The 16,170-nt window shown below is 48.0% G+C and overlaps 1 protein-coding gene across 1 annotated transcript; it reads left to right on the top strand.

The window, feature by feature from the left end:
• Positions 805 to 8,030, top strand: LOC108638066 (F-box only protein 27-like). Its single transcript, XM_018063167.1, has 5 exons — positions 805 to 823; positions 3,876 to 4,350; positions 4,591 to 4,686; positions 7,031 to 7,166; positions 7,833 to 8,030. Exons 1-5 carry the CDS (start codon positions 805 to 807, stop codon positions 8,028 to 8,030), a joined length of 924 nt encoding a protein of 307 aa, XP_017918656.1.

Here is a 16,170-nt window from a genome sequence, read left to right as displayed (position 1 = left end):
AACCACTTTTTAAACCCCTGATTGGATCCAATCAATTTTCATAATCTCATTAGCAAACAGATTACATCAAAAAAATAATGTATTGCTATGACAGAAGGGTGTGGTTTCTGAAGTGTGAAAGAGTGAGTTGTTTGGCTGTGTCCAACTCTTTGCAACCCCGGGGACTGAGGTGGTTTCTAAGATTTGCTTCAAATTGCTCAGGGGGAGCAAGTGAGAGGGTGTAGAGATGAAAACAGATTGGCCAGGAGTGAACTGTTGGAGCAGGGCGCTCCTCCCGTTCTTCCAATTTGGGACATGTTAGAAAACCTCGACAGTAAAAATCGCATTGAAAATGTGCACATTGAAAAGAAATTTGTCCTGTTTAAGAGTCAATCCATGTCTCAGAATTCAGGGTCTCCCACCCAGACTGCTGATGGCCTCCTTTCCCCTTTCCTCCTCGATTTCCCATAGCACTGACCACCTTCCAATGCATGAGGTTATTTCCATGTTAAGTCTATGTTCATGATGGCCAATGTGAATCACAGTCTGATTTCATGCTTATTTCATTTGTTAAAAATGTTTTATTCTCTTCTACATTTGTGGAGAGGATTGGAGTGGAAGGGTGGCAGGGGGATTTTTTTTTTTTCTTGGCCACAATCCTTGGCATTCAGGGATCTTAGTTCCCTGACCAGGGATCAATCTCACCCCTGCTATAGCAGAAGCTCAGAGTCTTAATCTCTGGACTGCCAGGGAAATCCCAAGGGATTTTATTTTTTACTGGTTTCCCAATAGTATCTAATTTGCTTATCATGCCTCCTATTCACCATGTCTCTCCCCCTAGAAGGTAAGTTCCATGTGGGCAAGAACCCAGGCCCAGTTTTACTTGCTAATATTGAAAATTATATATGTAACTCCCCTTTTATTTTTATTGGATAGTCAGTATACAGATTAAAACCAAAGATTCTTGAGCCAGCCTGAGTGAAAGGCACTCAGTCGTGTCTGACTCCTTGTGACTCCATGGACTATACGGTCCATGGAATTCTCCAGGCAAGAATACTGGAGCCATTCCCTTCTCCAGGAGATGCTCCCAACCCAGGGATTGAACCCAGGTGTCCTGCATTGCGGGTGGATTCTTTTACCAGCTGAGCCACCATGGAAACCCAAGAATACTGGAGTGGGTAGCCTATCCCTTCTCCAGCAGATCCTCCTGACCCAGGAATCGAACCAAAGTCTACTGCATTGCAGGCAGATTCTTTACCAGCTGAGCTACCAGGGAAGTCCTCTGAGGGAGGTTCAAATCCCCACTCTGCCACCTACTAGCCGTGTGACCTTGGGCAGGTCACTTGGCCTCAGTTCTCTGAGCTGTGAAGTGGGGACATAGCCATATCTACTATTACCCTGATTGGTAATAACAGACTCCATGAAGGTTGGCTGGGGCTTCCTCAGTGGCTTAGTGGTAAAGAATCCACGTGCCAACCAGGAGACATAGGTTCCATTCCTCGGTCGAGAAGATTCTCCTGGAGCAGGGAATGGCAGCCCACTTCAGTATACTTGCCTGGGAAATCCCATGGACAGAGGAACCTGGCAGGCTGTAGTCCATGAGGTCACAGAAGAGTCGGATACGACTTACAACATGACTAAACAACCACAACAGCACTTATTTAGGGAGTCAAATAGAAATGCATTTGCTTCCTGCTGGAGCCTGTTTTCTCCTGTGCAATGGGATCTCTGAGTTAGTGATGTCGGATACTTAAAGGTGATAAGAATTTTATGCAACCTAATGAATAGGAAGCCTCCAACTCAGATGTCTGACCCAAATAACAGCAATTGCTCAGCACCAAAGGTCTTTTTTTTTTCTTTTTAATGGCAAAGACCCAGAAGCAGAAGAGATTAAGAAGAGATGGCAAGAATACACAGAAGAATGGTACCAAAAAGCTCTTAATGACTCAGATAACCATGATGATGTGGTCCCTCACCTAAAGCCAGACATCCTGAAGTGTGAAGTAAAGTGGGCCTTAGAAAGCATTACTATGAACAAAGCTAGTGGAGGTGATGGAATTCCAGCTGAGCTATTTCAAATCCTAAAAGATGATGCTGTTAAAGTGCTGCACTCATTATGTCAGCAAAGTTGGAAAACTCAGCTGTGGCCACAGGACTGGAAAAGGTCAGCTTTCATTCCAATCCCAAAGAAAGGCAATGCCAAAGAATGCTTAAATTACCATACAGTTGCACATGCCAGCAAGATTATGCTCAAGTCCTTCAAACTAAGCTTCAGCAGTACATGAACCAAGAACTTCCAAATGTACAAAATGTATTTAGAAAAGGCAGAGGAATCAGAGATCAAGTTGCCAACATACACTGGATAGAGTTGATATACAGATTAAAAGCAAAGATTCAAACTCAAGGAGATAGTGAAGGACAGGGAAGCCTGGCAGTTCACGGGGTCACAAAGAGTTGGACACAACTGAACAAAAACAATTTATTTATTTTTGGCGGTGCTGGTTCTTCACTGCTGCGCATGGGCTTTCTCTAGTTTCCATTTGCCAGCTAGCTTCCTCATTGCGGTGATTTCTTGCAGAGACATTACTTTGCTGACTAAGGTCAGTCTAGTCAAGGCTATGGTTTTTCCAGTGGTTATGTATGGATGTGAGAGTTGGACTGTGAAGAAGGCTGAGCGCCTAAGAATTGATGCTTTTCAACTGTGGTGTTGGAGAAGATTCTTGAGAGTCCCTTGGACTGCAAGGAGATCCAACCAGTCCATTCTGAAGGAGATCAGCCCTGGGATTTCTTTGGAAGGAATGATGCTAAAGCTGAAACTCCAGTACTTTGGCCACCTCATGCAAAGAGTTGACTCATTGGAAAAGACTCTGAGGCTCGGAGATATTGGGGGCAGGAGGAGAAGGGAATGAGAGGATGAGATGGCTGGATGGCATCACAGACTTGATGGACGTGAGTCTGAGTGAACTCCAGGAGTTGGTGATGGACAGGGAGGCCTGGCGTGCTGCAATTCATGGGGTCGCAAAGAGTCGGACACGACTGAGCGACTGAACTGAACTGAACTGTGGGCTCTAAGGCACACGCAGACTTCAGTAGTTACTACTACATGGGCTTAGTAGTAGTGGCACTCAGGCTTAGTTGCGCTTAGGCGTTTGGGATCTTTCTAGACCAGGGATCAAACCGGTGTCCCCTGCATTGGTAGGTGTGCTTATAACCACTGGACCACTGGGGAAGCCCAGCACCAAGGGTCCTGCAGCCTGGTTAGGGATACTCCAAGCAGTCACTGGTGGGGATGACAATGACGAGGCTGACTACTTCGGCCAACCCCTCCCTCCTCCAAGGCTTTTCTTCAGTTGAGTAGCTACCCTGAGGTCCCAATACAGCCCAATGGAGGGATTTTCTGGAGATCACTCAGGGAGGAAAGGGAGGGGCAGGCTTGTAAGTACAGGCAGAGGGAGGAGGGGCAGGACAGTGAGAAGGGAGTGGCAGGCAGAAAATGTGGAATCAGAAAGGGAGTGGGAGTGGTGGAGGGTGGTGCTGGGTAGGAAGAAAGGAGGGGCCAGAGAATAAAAAGGGCAGATGTAGAGATGGGGGTACCTGAAGCTTGGTTGCCTGCAAGGAGCAATGAGTGAGATGCAGGGTAGGGCTCCGGGGCTGCACGGCCCCAGAGGGGACTGGTTGGGGGGCTGTGGGCGCACGGTGGAGAGTGGAGGGGATGGGAGCCTGGCAAGGACAGCTTGGGAGTTTGGGGACTCAAGGACGGGGCTGGGGGTGATGAAGATAGGGAGGCAGCTGATGGCGTTTGGGGGAGTGACAGCCTTGGGGTGTGGCTGGTAGGGGCGGGGCTGGTGGAGGCTGGAGGTCATGGACACTCTGACATCTTGACACGGGGTCTCCAGCAGCGGCAGCCTGGCCAGGCGAGGACGACCTGTGGGCCTCTGGGGGCCTGCCCGCCAGTGTTGCTACTCCAGACACGGAACCCAAGGAGGTGCTGGACCTGAGCCGACTGCCTAACGAGCTGCTCCAGGAGGTGCTGAGCTACCTGCCCCCACGCACGCTGCTCCGGCACTGCCGCCCGGTGTGCCGGCGCTGGCGAGACGTGGTGGACGGCTGGGGCCTGTGGCGGAGCATCCTGCCCTGGAAACACCCCGACCTGTGGCCCGTCATCCGCACCTGCCTGCCCCCTGCTGACGCCCCCGGGCCCTGCATCCTGGGCCGCTTCTGCGAGCGCAGACCCATAGGACGCAACCTCCTCCGGAACTCTCAGAGCTCTCATGGCCTAGGTGGGAGCCCAGGAAAGGGTCCTCGTGGAAGCACGTGGGAGGAGGCGAAAGGGGCAGGCATGGGAAAGAGGAGAGGCCTGTACCTGGGCGAGTGGGCTGGCGGGGAACTTGGTCACCAACCTTTTTTTTGTTGTTTAATGGAAGGATTCTTGAACCAGACAGTGCCGACCGCAGGGGCTGCCCGGGGTGCAGAGGAAAACGAGAGGGTGGGCCCGCTGATGGCCTATAGACAGAGATGGCTCCTCTCTTCCTACAGGTGATGGTTCCCAAGGGTCAGGGTGGTTGTCGAGTACTTGTTTGGTTCTCATTGGCCTTGCTCCCTCTTTCCTAGGTGGTGTCAACAGAAGCAGGTGTTGGACCTGGAGAAGGAGGGTCTGTGGCGGGAACTCCTGGATAGTGGAAACATTGAGATCCGTGTCTCCGACTGGTGAGTGTGATGACAAAAACAGCCCTTTAGCTGAGCATTGGCCTTGGTTTGGGTGACTTCATGTAGATCTCCTAACAGCCCCTTAGATAAGCAGGAAGGAAAATGACTTCATCACCACCAGAGCTTTAGTACTTAGCAACATCCTTTCTCTGAACCCTCTCTCAGCCCCCAAAGGGACTTGGATTGGAAGATGCCTGGTTGGATTCTAGCAGAGGACTTGGGTCCAACTAAGTCTTGTCTGTGAATGAGATGCTCCTTGGTTCAGGAGGGGACAAGATAGGAGAGTTGTCTAAGAGGTCAGATTCTAGAACCAGACCTCTCACACTCAAATCCCAGTTTCCTGGCTTTGTGGCCTTGGACAAGTCACAGTGTGCCTCCATTTCCCTATCTTCAGAAGACAGGGTTATATATTAGCCAGTTGTTTCAGTGGAGAAAAAGCTGTACAGAAGAATGAGTTTTTAAAAAATATTTATTTGCTTTACTGTGCTGGGTCTTAATTCCAGCATGAGGGGCTGGCATGTAAGATCTAGTTCCCTGACCAGGGATCAAACCCGCCCGCCCCCACTGAAGAATCCAGAGTCTTAGCCAATGGACCACCAGAGAAGTCCCCGAGTCCTTATTTTACTGTATTATTTACTTATTTATAGGGTGTGCCGGGTCTTTGCTGCTGAGACTTACCTAGCTGTGGCGAGCAGGGGCTGCTCTCTAGCCGCAGCGTGCAGGCTTCTCACTGTGGTGGGTTTCTCTTGTTGCAGGGCACGGGGTCTAGAGCTCAGGCTCAGTAGTGGTGGTGCACAGGCTTAGTTCCTCCTAAGTGGCGTGTGGGCTCTTCCTGGATCAGGGGGCAAGCCCCTGTCTTCTGCATTGGCAGGCTGGTTCCTTACGCATGGAACCACCAGGAAAGCCCTCAACCAAGTTTTTACTAGGGTTTTATCATGTTAACCTCCAGGTCAATTCATACTCCGTACTTCATCCTGAGTCACATGGTTGATCTGGAGTGACTGGCCTCCATTATGTGACTACAACAGAGGATGTGGTCAGCCCCAACCATTTCATATTGACAGGCCATTTGTGTGTGTGTGTGTGTGTGTGTGTGTGTGTGTGTGTGTGTGTGTGACTGACGCAGAACAGTGTGAAAGGTAAGTCAGTTCAGTTCCGTCGCTCAGTCGTGTCTGACTCTTTGCGACCCCATGAATTGCAGCATGCCAGGCCTCCCTGTCCATCACCATCTCCCGGAGTTCACTCAGACTCACATCCGTCAAGTCAGTAATGCCATCCAGCCATCTCATCCTCGGTCGTCCCCATCTCCTCCTGCCCCCAATCCCTCCCAGCATCAGAGTCTTTTCCAATGAGTCAACTCTTTGAATCAGGTGGCCAAAGTACTGGAGTTTCAGCTTTAGCATCAGTCCTTCCAAAGAAGTCCCAGGGCTGATCTCCTTTAGAATGGACTGGTTGGATCTCCTTGCAGTCCAGAAGAACACAAAAATATATTAATACAGAATTAGGACAAAATACTACGGGAAGAAGTAGAATGGACATCTGTTTCTAAGAAGTGGAGTGATATGAAGTCTCTGTGAAAGAGTTGTTTGTGTGTTTGTACAGCCTATTACTCTTAATTCTTTCAATTTTAATTTCTCACATCATAACATAGCTGTCTATTTGGAGGTCGTTTCTTTGAATGTTGCTGGATAGCCCATCACCACTGTGTTTAGGTGCCCCTGGACTGATAAAAAAACTGATAAAAAAACTTACACGACTGATAAAAAAAATTGTACCTTAAAACATCACCATTGTATACATTGGAAATGACATCTTGGCCACCACTGAAATATATTATAGGATGAGAAGTAAGACAATGAAGGAGGTACCCTGAGGCTTCCCAGATGGCACCAGTGGTAAAGAACCTGCCTGCCAATGCAGGAGATATGAGACATGGGTTTGATCCCTGGATCAGGATGGTCCCCTGGAGGAGGGCATGGCGACCCACTCCTGTGTTCTCGTGTGGAGAATCCCATGGGCAGAGGAGCCTGGAGGGCTACAGCCTACAGGGTCACAAAGAGTCGGACACAACTGAGCGACTTAGCATGCACATGCACCTTTAAGCCTGGGATTCTAGGTCATTCCTCCTGAAATGAATGTGCAGACCAGCTGGGGGGCGTGTTTAGTGCAGATGGATTCAGTTAGATATGCATTGGGGTCAGGCTCCCCCATGACACTGACGTGCCAGTTCCCATGACAACATTTGGTACTCGTATGCATGGCAAGCCCTTTCAGGTGAAGGCAGGCAAACCCCCAAAGAGATGGGGTGACCAGTTCAGGCTTCACAGTCTCCCTTCTGCCATAGGTGGTTCGATGACCGAGACGCTGACTGTTTATACCGGCTAATTGTTCAACTTTTAGATGCCAACCAGGCCGTCCTGCATCACTTCTCTCCTTTGCCTTTTCCCAGCAATCAGCTGGGCAACGATTTCTTCTTTGAGGTGAGTCTCTGAGAGGGCTATGGGAAAGGACAGTGGAACCTATGATGACCTATGGCTGCATTAACAAATTGCCCCGGAATTTAGTCGCTTAATATCAACAGCAGTCATTTTATCTCCTCTCATAGTTTCTATGAGGATGATTTTGCTGGGAGTTTCTGGCTCTGGTCTTATTCAGACACTGGCTGGAGCTAAAGGGCAGGGTGGGCTGTGAGTGTGTACACAGCAACTGGTGGCTGGCCAAGCAGCTCTTGGTTTAGTCTCAGAGCTTGGCCATGGGATCCCCCTGCATGGTCTAGTTGGGGCTTCCCCACAGCGTGGCGGCTTTGGGGCAGGCAGCTGCTTCCTGGTAGCTCAGGGCTCCATGAGGCTGCTGGAGAAACCAGCAGAAGATGCATTGCCTCTGTGATCCTGCTGTGGAAGTCACTTGGAGAAAGTCACTCAGCATCACTCCCACCACACTCTTGGTTACAATGAAACCCACCCAGATTCAAGGTGGGTGGGAATTAGACCCCACCCCTGGGTGAGGAGTGGCGTGATTCTAGAAGGATGTGTGGAAGCAGAGACCTTGTTGCAGCCATCTATAGGTAATACCACCTGCCAGAAGGCCCCCAACTCAGCTTTTGAGGGGAAGGCACAGTGGGACTTAATCTCTTTTTCTGTCTACAGGTCAACCACGTGTTCTCCAACCTCAAGAAAGGTGTCCGCTTTGTGTCTTTTGAACACTGGGTCCGGGACTTTGAGTTCTCACGTGAGCAGCACGGAAACTATCCATTACACTCGAGCATGACCGTGCGGGTCCGTCAGGCACTACCCGATCATGCCTTTCAGGCTCTGGGACCCCCGGCTGAGCCATCTCAGTATTAGGGACTTGCAGCTCCTGGCCTCTGGGGATCTCATGAATCCAGTTGAAGTTTCTAATGGGCCCTGTCGTCAGGTTCTGGAAGCTATAGGAAGAACGTTCGTACATCAGATTTACTGGTTGCCACGGCTCTAAGGCAGGCACTGTTCTAGTAAGTGGAGACGAACGGGTGAAGACAGACAGACGGTGAGAAGGCTCCTCCCCCTCCCCCCACACCAGGCCCTCTGGTTCAGCCCCTGTGCCCTGTGCCCTTGTTTCCTTCTGGTTCTGCTGCAGAGGCTTCTTCGGTCTTGTGCAGAAAGCCCTCTCCTCATATCTGCACTAGAAGCTCATCCCTATGGCTAAGAAAATCCCAGCCCCCATTGGTGATTAACTTAACCTCATGGGGTTTCAAGACTGGGACCAGGACTCAGAGCAGGAAGTCAAACTGCCTCAAAAACTCGAGACAGAGGGTTCTGCCCACGCTGTGAACAATGAGGTGGTCCCCTGAGCCCAACCCTACCCTGGATCCTACGGTGTATAAAATTATTTTGTTACATTTTGAAATTCTTTTCAAATATGGAGAGAATAAATCAAGAACATATCTGCCAATCATAGGTAATAAATGTAATATGATCGTGCCAAAGTGTCTCAGCGGTTTTTAATAGCAATACAATGTTACAGCCTGGGTGACTACTGGATTCAGAGTAAGGAGCTGTTTCAGTTGAGGAAAAACTATACAGAAGGAAACATCTGGAGAAGGTGTTCTCCAGTGGAGAGAATGGAGGAGTCAGAACCTTATTTCCCAAGTCCTGACAGATGCTAAAGCTGAAGCTCCAGTACTTTGGCTACCTCATGCGAAGAGTTGACTCATTGGGAAAGACTCTGATGCTGGGAGGGATTGGGGGCAGGAGGAGAAGGGGACGACAGAGGATGAGATGGCTGGATGGCATCACCGATTCGATGGACATGAGTTTGAGTGAACTCCAGGAGTTGGTGATGGACAGGGAGGCCTGGCATGCTGCGATTCATGGGGTCGCAAAGATTCAGACATGACTGAGCGACTGAACTGAACTGAACGAAATCATGGGGTCACAGGTTATCTACCAGGGTTAGAAGCCTTAGGCAGGCAGTGGATATGGGCACAGTGTCACAGTGACACCACATTTGTGACATTCCGGTCACAAGGATAAGAGAGAACCTTGCAACGGCAGGATCCCGCTGTCCCCACCCCAGTCCAGGGGTCATGGCTGCCCCTCCCTGCTGCAGGATCCCTAAGGAGCTCCAGGTCTCCGGGTGGAAAGCAGATGAAGCTGCTGCTGCCTTTGATGTGTCCACCCTGAAGTGTCCCCCCACCTGCAGTAGAATCTGGAACACACTCCGAAGGGAGGGTGTTTGGTCAGTTTCATCCAAAGGGGAATTGACAGGTTGAAACAGATCTGAGAGTCAGGACCACATGCAGTGTGTGGTCTTGGAATAGATACTGGTTCAGACTCAACTCTGGAGGATATTTTTGGTTCCACCCGAGGACTTTGGATAGAAGGAATATGAGACAGGAGTTTACAGGAAGGGAAAGATGGAAACCATTGCCTGAAAAATAAACATATTATTTAACTTTCACATATATACTCCTAAGTGTTGTGTTATACCTATATGCATATTTGTAGGTGTGTATCTATATGCCAAATTTAATATGTGTGTATGTGAGTGCTAAGTCATTTCAGTCATGTCCAACTCTGTGTGACCCCATGAACTGTAGCCCGCCAGGCTTCTCTTTTCATGAGATTCTCCAGGCAAGAATACTGGAGTGGGTTGCCATGCCCTCCTCCAGGGGATCTTCCCAACCCAGGCACTGGACTAGCATCTCTTAGGTCTCCTGCATTGGCACGTGGGTTCTTTACCACTAGTGCCGCCTGGAAAGCCTCAATTAAACTTATACACACGCTTATTTAAATACATTTCCTTGTATTTGTATTATGGATTACCTTCTGCATATCCTGAAGAAGGAAATGGCAACCGACTCCAGTACTCTTGCCTGGAAAATTCCATGGATGGAGGAGCCTGATAGGCTACAGTCCAAGGGGCCACAAAGAGTTGGACATGACTGAGCCACTTCACTTCACTTTTGGATGGAGCTATTCATAACAAGAATATGAACCAAAGCATTACAGGCTTACCACAGTGGTGAACAGTGGATAGAAGTTACTTCTGTACTTGCTCATTTTGCATATCCGAATTTCTCATTTTCTGTATGTGTGTGTAGGAATACTATGTTACAGACAAATATGAAGCATCCTCTAATGCAATTTCCCTTCACTTTCAGATATAACCACTTTTAGAAGACATTTTTGCTGACAGGGTTTTAAAATGTTTTTGGAGAATTCTGTATACAAGCAAATGTAGAGAGAAGAGTATTATTATTTCCATGTCACTTTCTATTACCAGAAACAGTTTCAACTTAGGGCCAGTCCTCAATTCACACCCTTCTCTTTATATTTTTAATGTATATTTTAATATTTTATTTTATTTATTTTTTAATTAGAGGAAAATTGCTTTACAATGTTGTGTTGGTTTCCACCATGCAACAATGCAAATCAGCCATAATTATACATATATCTCCTCCCTCTTGAGCCTCTCTCTCCTCCCCCATCCCACCCCTCTAGGTCATCACAGAGCGCCAGGCTGGGCTCCCTGTGGTATACAGCAGCTTCTCACCAGCTATCTATGTTACACATGGCTGTGTATATATGTCAATGTTATTTTTTCCATTTGTCCCACTCTTTCCTTCCCCTACTGTGTGCTCAATTCTGTTCTATCTGCATCTCCACTCCTTCTCTGCAAATAGGATCATTAATACCATTTTTATAGATACTGTTGATATATATATATGCATCACTATACAATACTTGCTTTTCTCTTTCTAATGTACTTCACTCTATATACAGATTCTAGGTTCATCCACTCCACCAAAACTGCCTCAATTTTGTTTTATATATATATACAGACCATTTTTTAAGTCTTTATTGAATTTGTTATAATATTGTTTTTGTTCTGTGTTTTGAGTTTTTGGCCACGAGGCATGTGGGACCTTAATTCCCTGACCAGGGATCAAACCCTCACCCTCTGCATTGAAAGGCGAAGTCTTAACCACTGGACCATCAGGGAGGTCCAAATTAAATTTTTTTTGGCAGGGGGGGCACAATTTCAACCTTAAAGAGAAGTTGTAGTTACCGAAGAGGATTTTTCCACCCAAAATATTCAGCACATTTACAACTGGATGCACTATCACCACCTTTAGTGTGTCTTTCCTGCAACCATTAGACTGAAGAGGTCGCGTTGATTAAATAGCTGTCTGATGAAATAACAGAAAAGGGTTAACATAGCTTGGCCTCTCCTTCTAAAGGAGTGTGTCTCAGGAGTGAGTCCAACTGTATGCTGAGACCCCCAAGTCCTTCTGGCGAATATGCAGCCATGGGGGTGGTCTTGGGGACACACAAACACATGCACAGTGGTGGCAGGGGTGGCATTGCCAGAAAGATCCTGGCTACCTAAACTATGGCCTATCTGTTACAGGGAGGCGGCGGCGGGGAGGGGGGTGGAATGGGGAAACCCCAGTGCCTAGTGGCCGTGGAGTTGCTCATGGTTTGAAACAGCTGAGCTGCTCTGTTTGATCTGAGTCCCTGTAAAACCGAGTTCCCCTAACAAGTCTATGATTGACCTCTCTATCCAAAACTTGATTTCTTTTCTTGTCCCATAGTGTTCCCCCCAAGACTGAGGGGTGTCAGAGAAAAGGGGGGAATGAAATGGAGTAGGATCCTCCTGGGTACAAAAGCCTTTCCAAGACCCCCATTTCTTATTTGTAGGAAACAGGCTTCAGCCTCCTAGACTGTCCCTGAGTTCCAATGAAAGAAATTTAACATATTTCCATCTAGGGAAGACATTCTGGCTTATATATGATGCAAGTGAGACTTGAACCCAGCCAAAACCCAGTTTGCATCCATGGTCTTTTAACAGATCATACCTGGTCTCAGGAGTTAATGAAGGTCAGGTCCTTGATATCTCATTGCAGAAAGAATTCAGTCAGAAACTAAGTAATAGGTAAGAAGCAGATTTATTTCGGAGAAGGCAATGGCACCCCACTCCAGTACTCTTGCCTGGAAAATCCCATGGGCGGAGAAGCCTGGTAGGCTGCAGTCCATGGGGTTGCGAAGAGTCGGATACGACTGAGCGACTTCACTTTCACTTTTCACTTTCATGCATTGGAGAAGGAAATGGCAACCCACTCCAGTGTTCTTGCCTGGAGAATCCCAGGGACGGAGGAGCCGGGTGGGCTGCCATCTATGGGGTCGCACAGAGTCGAACACAACTGAAGCGACTTAGCAGCAGCAGCAGCAGCAGATTTATTTAGAGAGAAACACATTTCGCAGACAGAACATGGGTCATCTTAGAAGCGGAGAGGCCTCAAAATATGGTGTGGTTAGATTTTATGGACTGGGTAATTTCATAGGCTGATGGATGGGAGATTATTTGGGGGGAAGGGGTGGAGATTTCCAGGAACTAGACTGCCACTCACTTTTTGACCTTTTATGGTTGGCCTCAGAACTATCCGGCCTTCTCTGCTGACTCGGACAGTAAAGAATCCGCTTGCAATGCAGGAGACCCGCGTTTGATCCCTCGGTTAGGAAGATTCCCTGCAGGAGAGCATGGCAACCCGCTCCAGTATTCTTGCCTGGAGAATCCCCATGGACAGAGGACCCTGGCAGGCTACAGTCCATGGGGTTGCAAAGAGGCGGACATGACTGAGCAACTAAGCTCAGCACACACAGAAGAGAATAGCTTTACTGCTTTGCTGGGCAAGGAGGGGGCCACAGCAGGCTCTGCTGTGCTTAGTCACTCAGTCATATCCGACTCTTTGTGACCCCATGGACTGTAGCCCACCAGACTCCTCTGTCCATGAGATCTCCAGGCAAGAATACTGGAGCGGGTTGCCATGCACTCCTTCAGGGGATCTTCCCCACCCAGGAATCAAACCCAGGTCAAATCATGCTGATGGCCTATTTCAAATTATTTACCCTGCCCTGCCTTTCAGTTCAGTTCAGTTGCTCAGTCGTGTCCGACTCTGCGACCCCATGAACTGCAGCATGCCAGGCCCCCCTGTCTATCACCATCTCTCAGAGTTCACTCAAACTCATGTCCATCCAGTTAATGATGCCATCCAGCCATCTCATCCTCTGTCGTCCCCTTCTCCTCCTGCCCCCAATCCCTCCTAGCATCAGAGTCTTTTCCAATGAGTCAACTCTTCGAATCAGGTGGCCAAAATATTGGAGTTTCAGCTTCAGCATAAGTCCTTCCAAAGAACACCCAGGACTGATGTCCTTTAGAATGGACTGGTTGGATCTCCTTGCGGTCCAAGGGACTCTCAAGAGTCTTCTCCAACACCACAGTTCAAAAGTGTCAATTCTTCGGCACTCAGCTTTCTTCACAGTCCAACTCTCACATCCATACATAACCAATGGAAAAACCATAGCCTTGACTAGACAGACCTATGTTGGCAAAGTAATATCTCTGCTTTTGAATATGCTATCTAGGTTGGTCATAACTTTTCTTCCAAGGAGTAAGCGTCTTTTAATTTCATGGCTGCAATCACCATCTGCAGTGATTTTGGAGCCCCCAAAAATAAAGTCTGACACTGTTTCCACTGTTTCCCCATCTATTTCCCATGAAGTGATGGGACCAGATGCCATGATCTTCATTTTCTGAATGTTGAGCTTTAAGCCAACTTTTTCATTCTCCTCTTTCATTTTCAACAAGAGGCTTTTTTGTTCCTCCTCACTTTCTGCCATAAGGATGGTGTCATCTGCATATCTGAGGTTATTGATATTTCTCCCGGAAATCTTGATTCCAGCTTGTGCTTCTTCCAGCCCAGCATGTCTCATGATGTACTCTGCATATAAGTTAAATAAGCAGGGTGACAATATGCAGCCTTGACGGACTCCTTTTCCTGTTTGGAACCAGTCTGTTGTTCCATGTCCAGTTCTAACTGTTACTTCCTGACCTGCATACAGGTTTCTCCAGAGGCAGGTCAGGTGGTCTGGTATTCCCATCTCTTCCAGAATTTTCCACAGTTTATTGTGATCCACACAGTCAAAGGCTTTGGCATAGTCAAGAAAGCAGAAATAGATGTTTTTCTGGAACTTTCTCACTTTTTCCATGATCCAGCAGATGTTAGCAATTTGATCTCTGGTTCCTCTGCCTTTTCTAAAACCAGCTTGAACATCTGGAAGTTCACGGTTCACGTATTGCTGAAGTCTGGCTTTGAGAATTTTGAGCATTACTTTACTAGCGTGTGAAATGAGTGCAATTGTGTGGTAGTTTGAGCATTCTTTGGCATTGCCTTTCTTTGGGATTGGAATGAAAACTGACCTTTTCCAGTCCTGTGGCCACTGCTGAGATTTCCAAATTTGTTGGCACTTTCACAGCATCATCTTTCAGGATTTGAAAGAACTCAACTGGAATTCCATCACCTCCACTAGCTTTGTTTGTAGTGATGCTTTCTAAGGCCCACTTGACTTCACATTCCAGGATGTCTGGCTCTACGTGAGTGATCACACCATTGTGATTATGTGGGTTGTGAAGATCTTTTTTGTATCGTTCTTCTGTGTATTCTTGCCACCTCTTCTTAATATCTTCTGCTTCTGTTAGGTCCATACCATTTCTGTCCTTTATCGAGCCCATCTTTGCATGAAATGTTCCCTTGGTATCTCTAATTTTCTTGAAGAGATCTCTAGTTTTTCCCATTCTGTTGTTTTCCTCTATTTCTTTACATTGATTGCTGAGGAAGGCTTTCTTCCATCCAAGGAGTGGTGGCTGCGCAGGCGCAGGAGGGCTGAGAGGAACTACTCCACGTTCAAGGTCAGGAGGAGCGGCCATGAGGAGATACCCCTCGTCCAAGGTAAGGAGCAGCGGCTGCACTTTGCTGGAGCAGCCGTGAAGAGAAACCCCACGTCCAAGGTAAGAGAAACCCAAATAAGACGGTAGGTGTTGTGAGAGGCATCAGAAGGCTGACACACTGAAACCATAATCACAGAAAACTGGTCAGTCTAATCGCACGGACCACAGCCTTGTCTAACTCAATGAAACTAAGCCCTGCCTTTACTGTATTCTTAGTCACTCAGTCTTGTGTTTCACTCTGCAACCCCATGCAATCTGCAACTCCTCTGGTTCCATGGGATTTTCCAGGAAAGGATCCTGGTATGGGTTGCCATTTCCTCCCCCAGGGGATCCTCCTAACCCAAGGATCAAACCTGTGTTTCTTGTGTCTCCTGCATTGCAGGCGGATTCTTTACCTGCTGAGCCATCAGGGGAGCCCGTCTTTCCTGAGGAAACTCCAGTAAAGGTCATGATCTAAGCCTTTCCCTGGGTCCTATCTCCGATCCCTTGACCACGCGGTGTCCTTCGCAAGCGGCCCTGTGTGACACACCTCCGGTTTCTAGGACCTGTGAGTGCAATGAACTTGCTTTTCCTGAGCCTCTCCTCTGTCTCCTCTTGTGGCTTCAGTGGACTGGCCATCTCCTGAAAGGACACAGAACAATAAAATACCGTTAGGCAGTTAGAATAGGAAACAGGAGTCCAAAATGTGGTGGCTAAAAGACAAGGAAGGGAAGAGCCCACGAAAATAGAACAAAGGAAAGTCAAAGGAAGGTCGGAGGACGAGAGTGAGGACCTCAGGTAGAGCAAACAGCACTCCTGGCTGAGCCCAATTTGCACAGGGCAGGCCCAGGGGGAGGGAAACATGAAAAAGCGGAGCCAAAGGGCTCTCTCTCTCTCTCTCTCTCTTTCTCTCTCTTCCTCTCTCTTCGGTGCGCTGGCGCACTCCCCCACTCTCTTCTCTTCGTGTCCTTGGGTCGGCATGCCCTCACGCCTGGAGGATGGATTCTCCTGCTATTTTCTAAATAAAATAGAGCTGTAACACGGAGCTGTAACACTGAATTGTCTAACAGCTATAACACGGTCTGTCCAAGACCTGAGAGCTGTGATGCACCAAGGGCTTTAACGCCCGTCACTCCAAATCTTTATTGTGATGAGACAGAACCGAGGAGAATACACTCGCCTGACAATACCATAGGCTTGTAATGTATACTAAAGAACCCTTCTGGATCAAGGAAA

The sequence above is a fragment of the Capra hircus genome, chromosome 18 (assembly GCF_001704415.2).
Source record: "Capra hircus breed San Clemente chromosome 18, ASM170441v1, whole genome shotgun sequence".
NCBI lineage: Eukaryota > Metazoa > Chordata > Mammalia > Artiodactyla > Bovidae > Capra > Capra hircus.
This window is presented reverse-complemented; position numbering and strand designations above follow the sequence as displayed.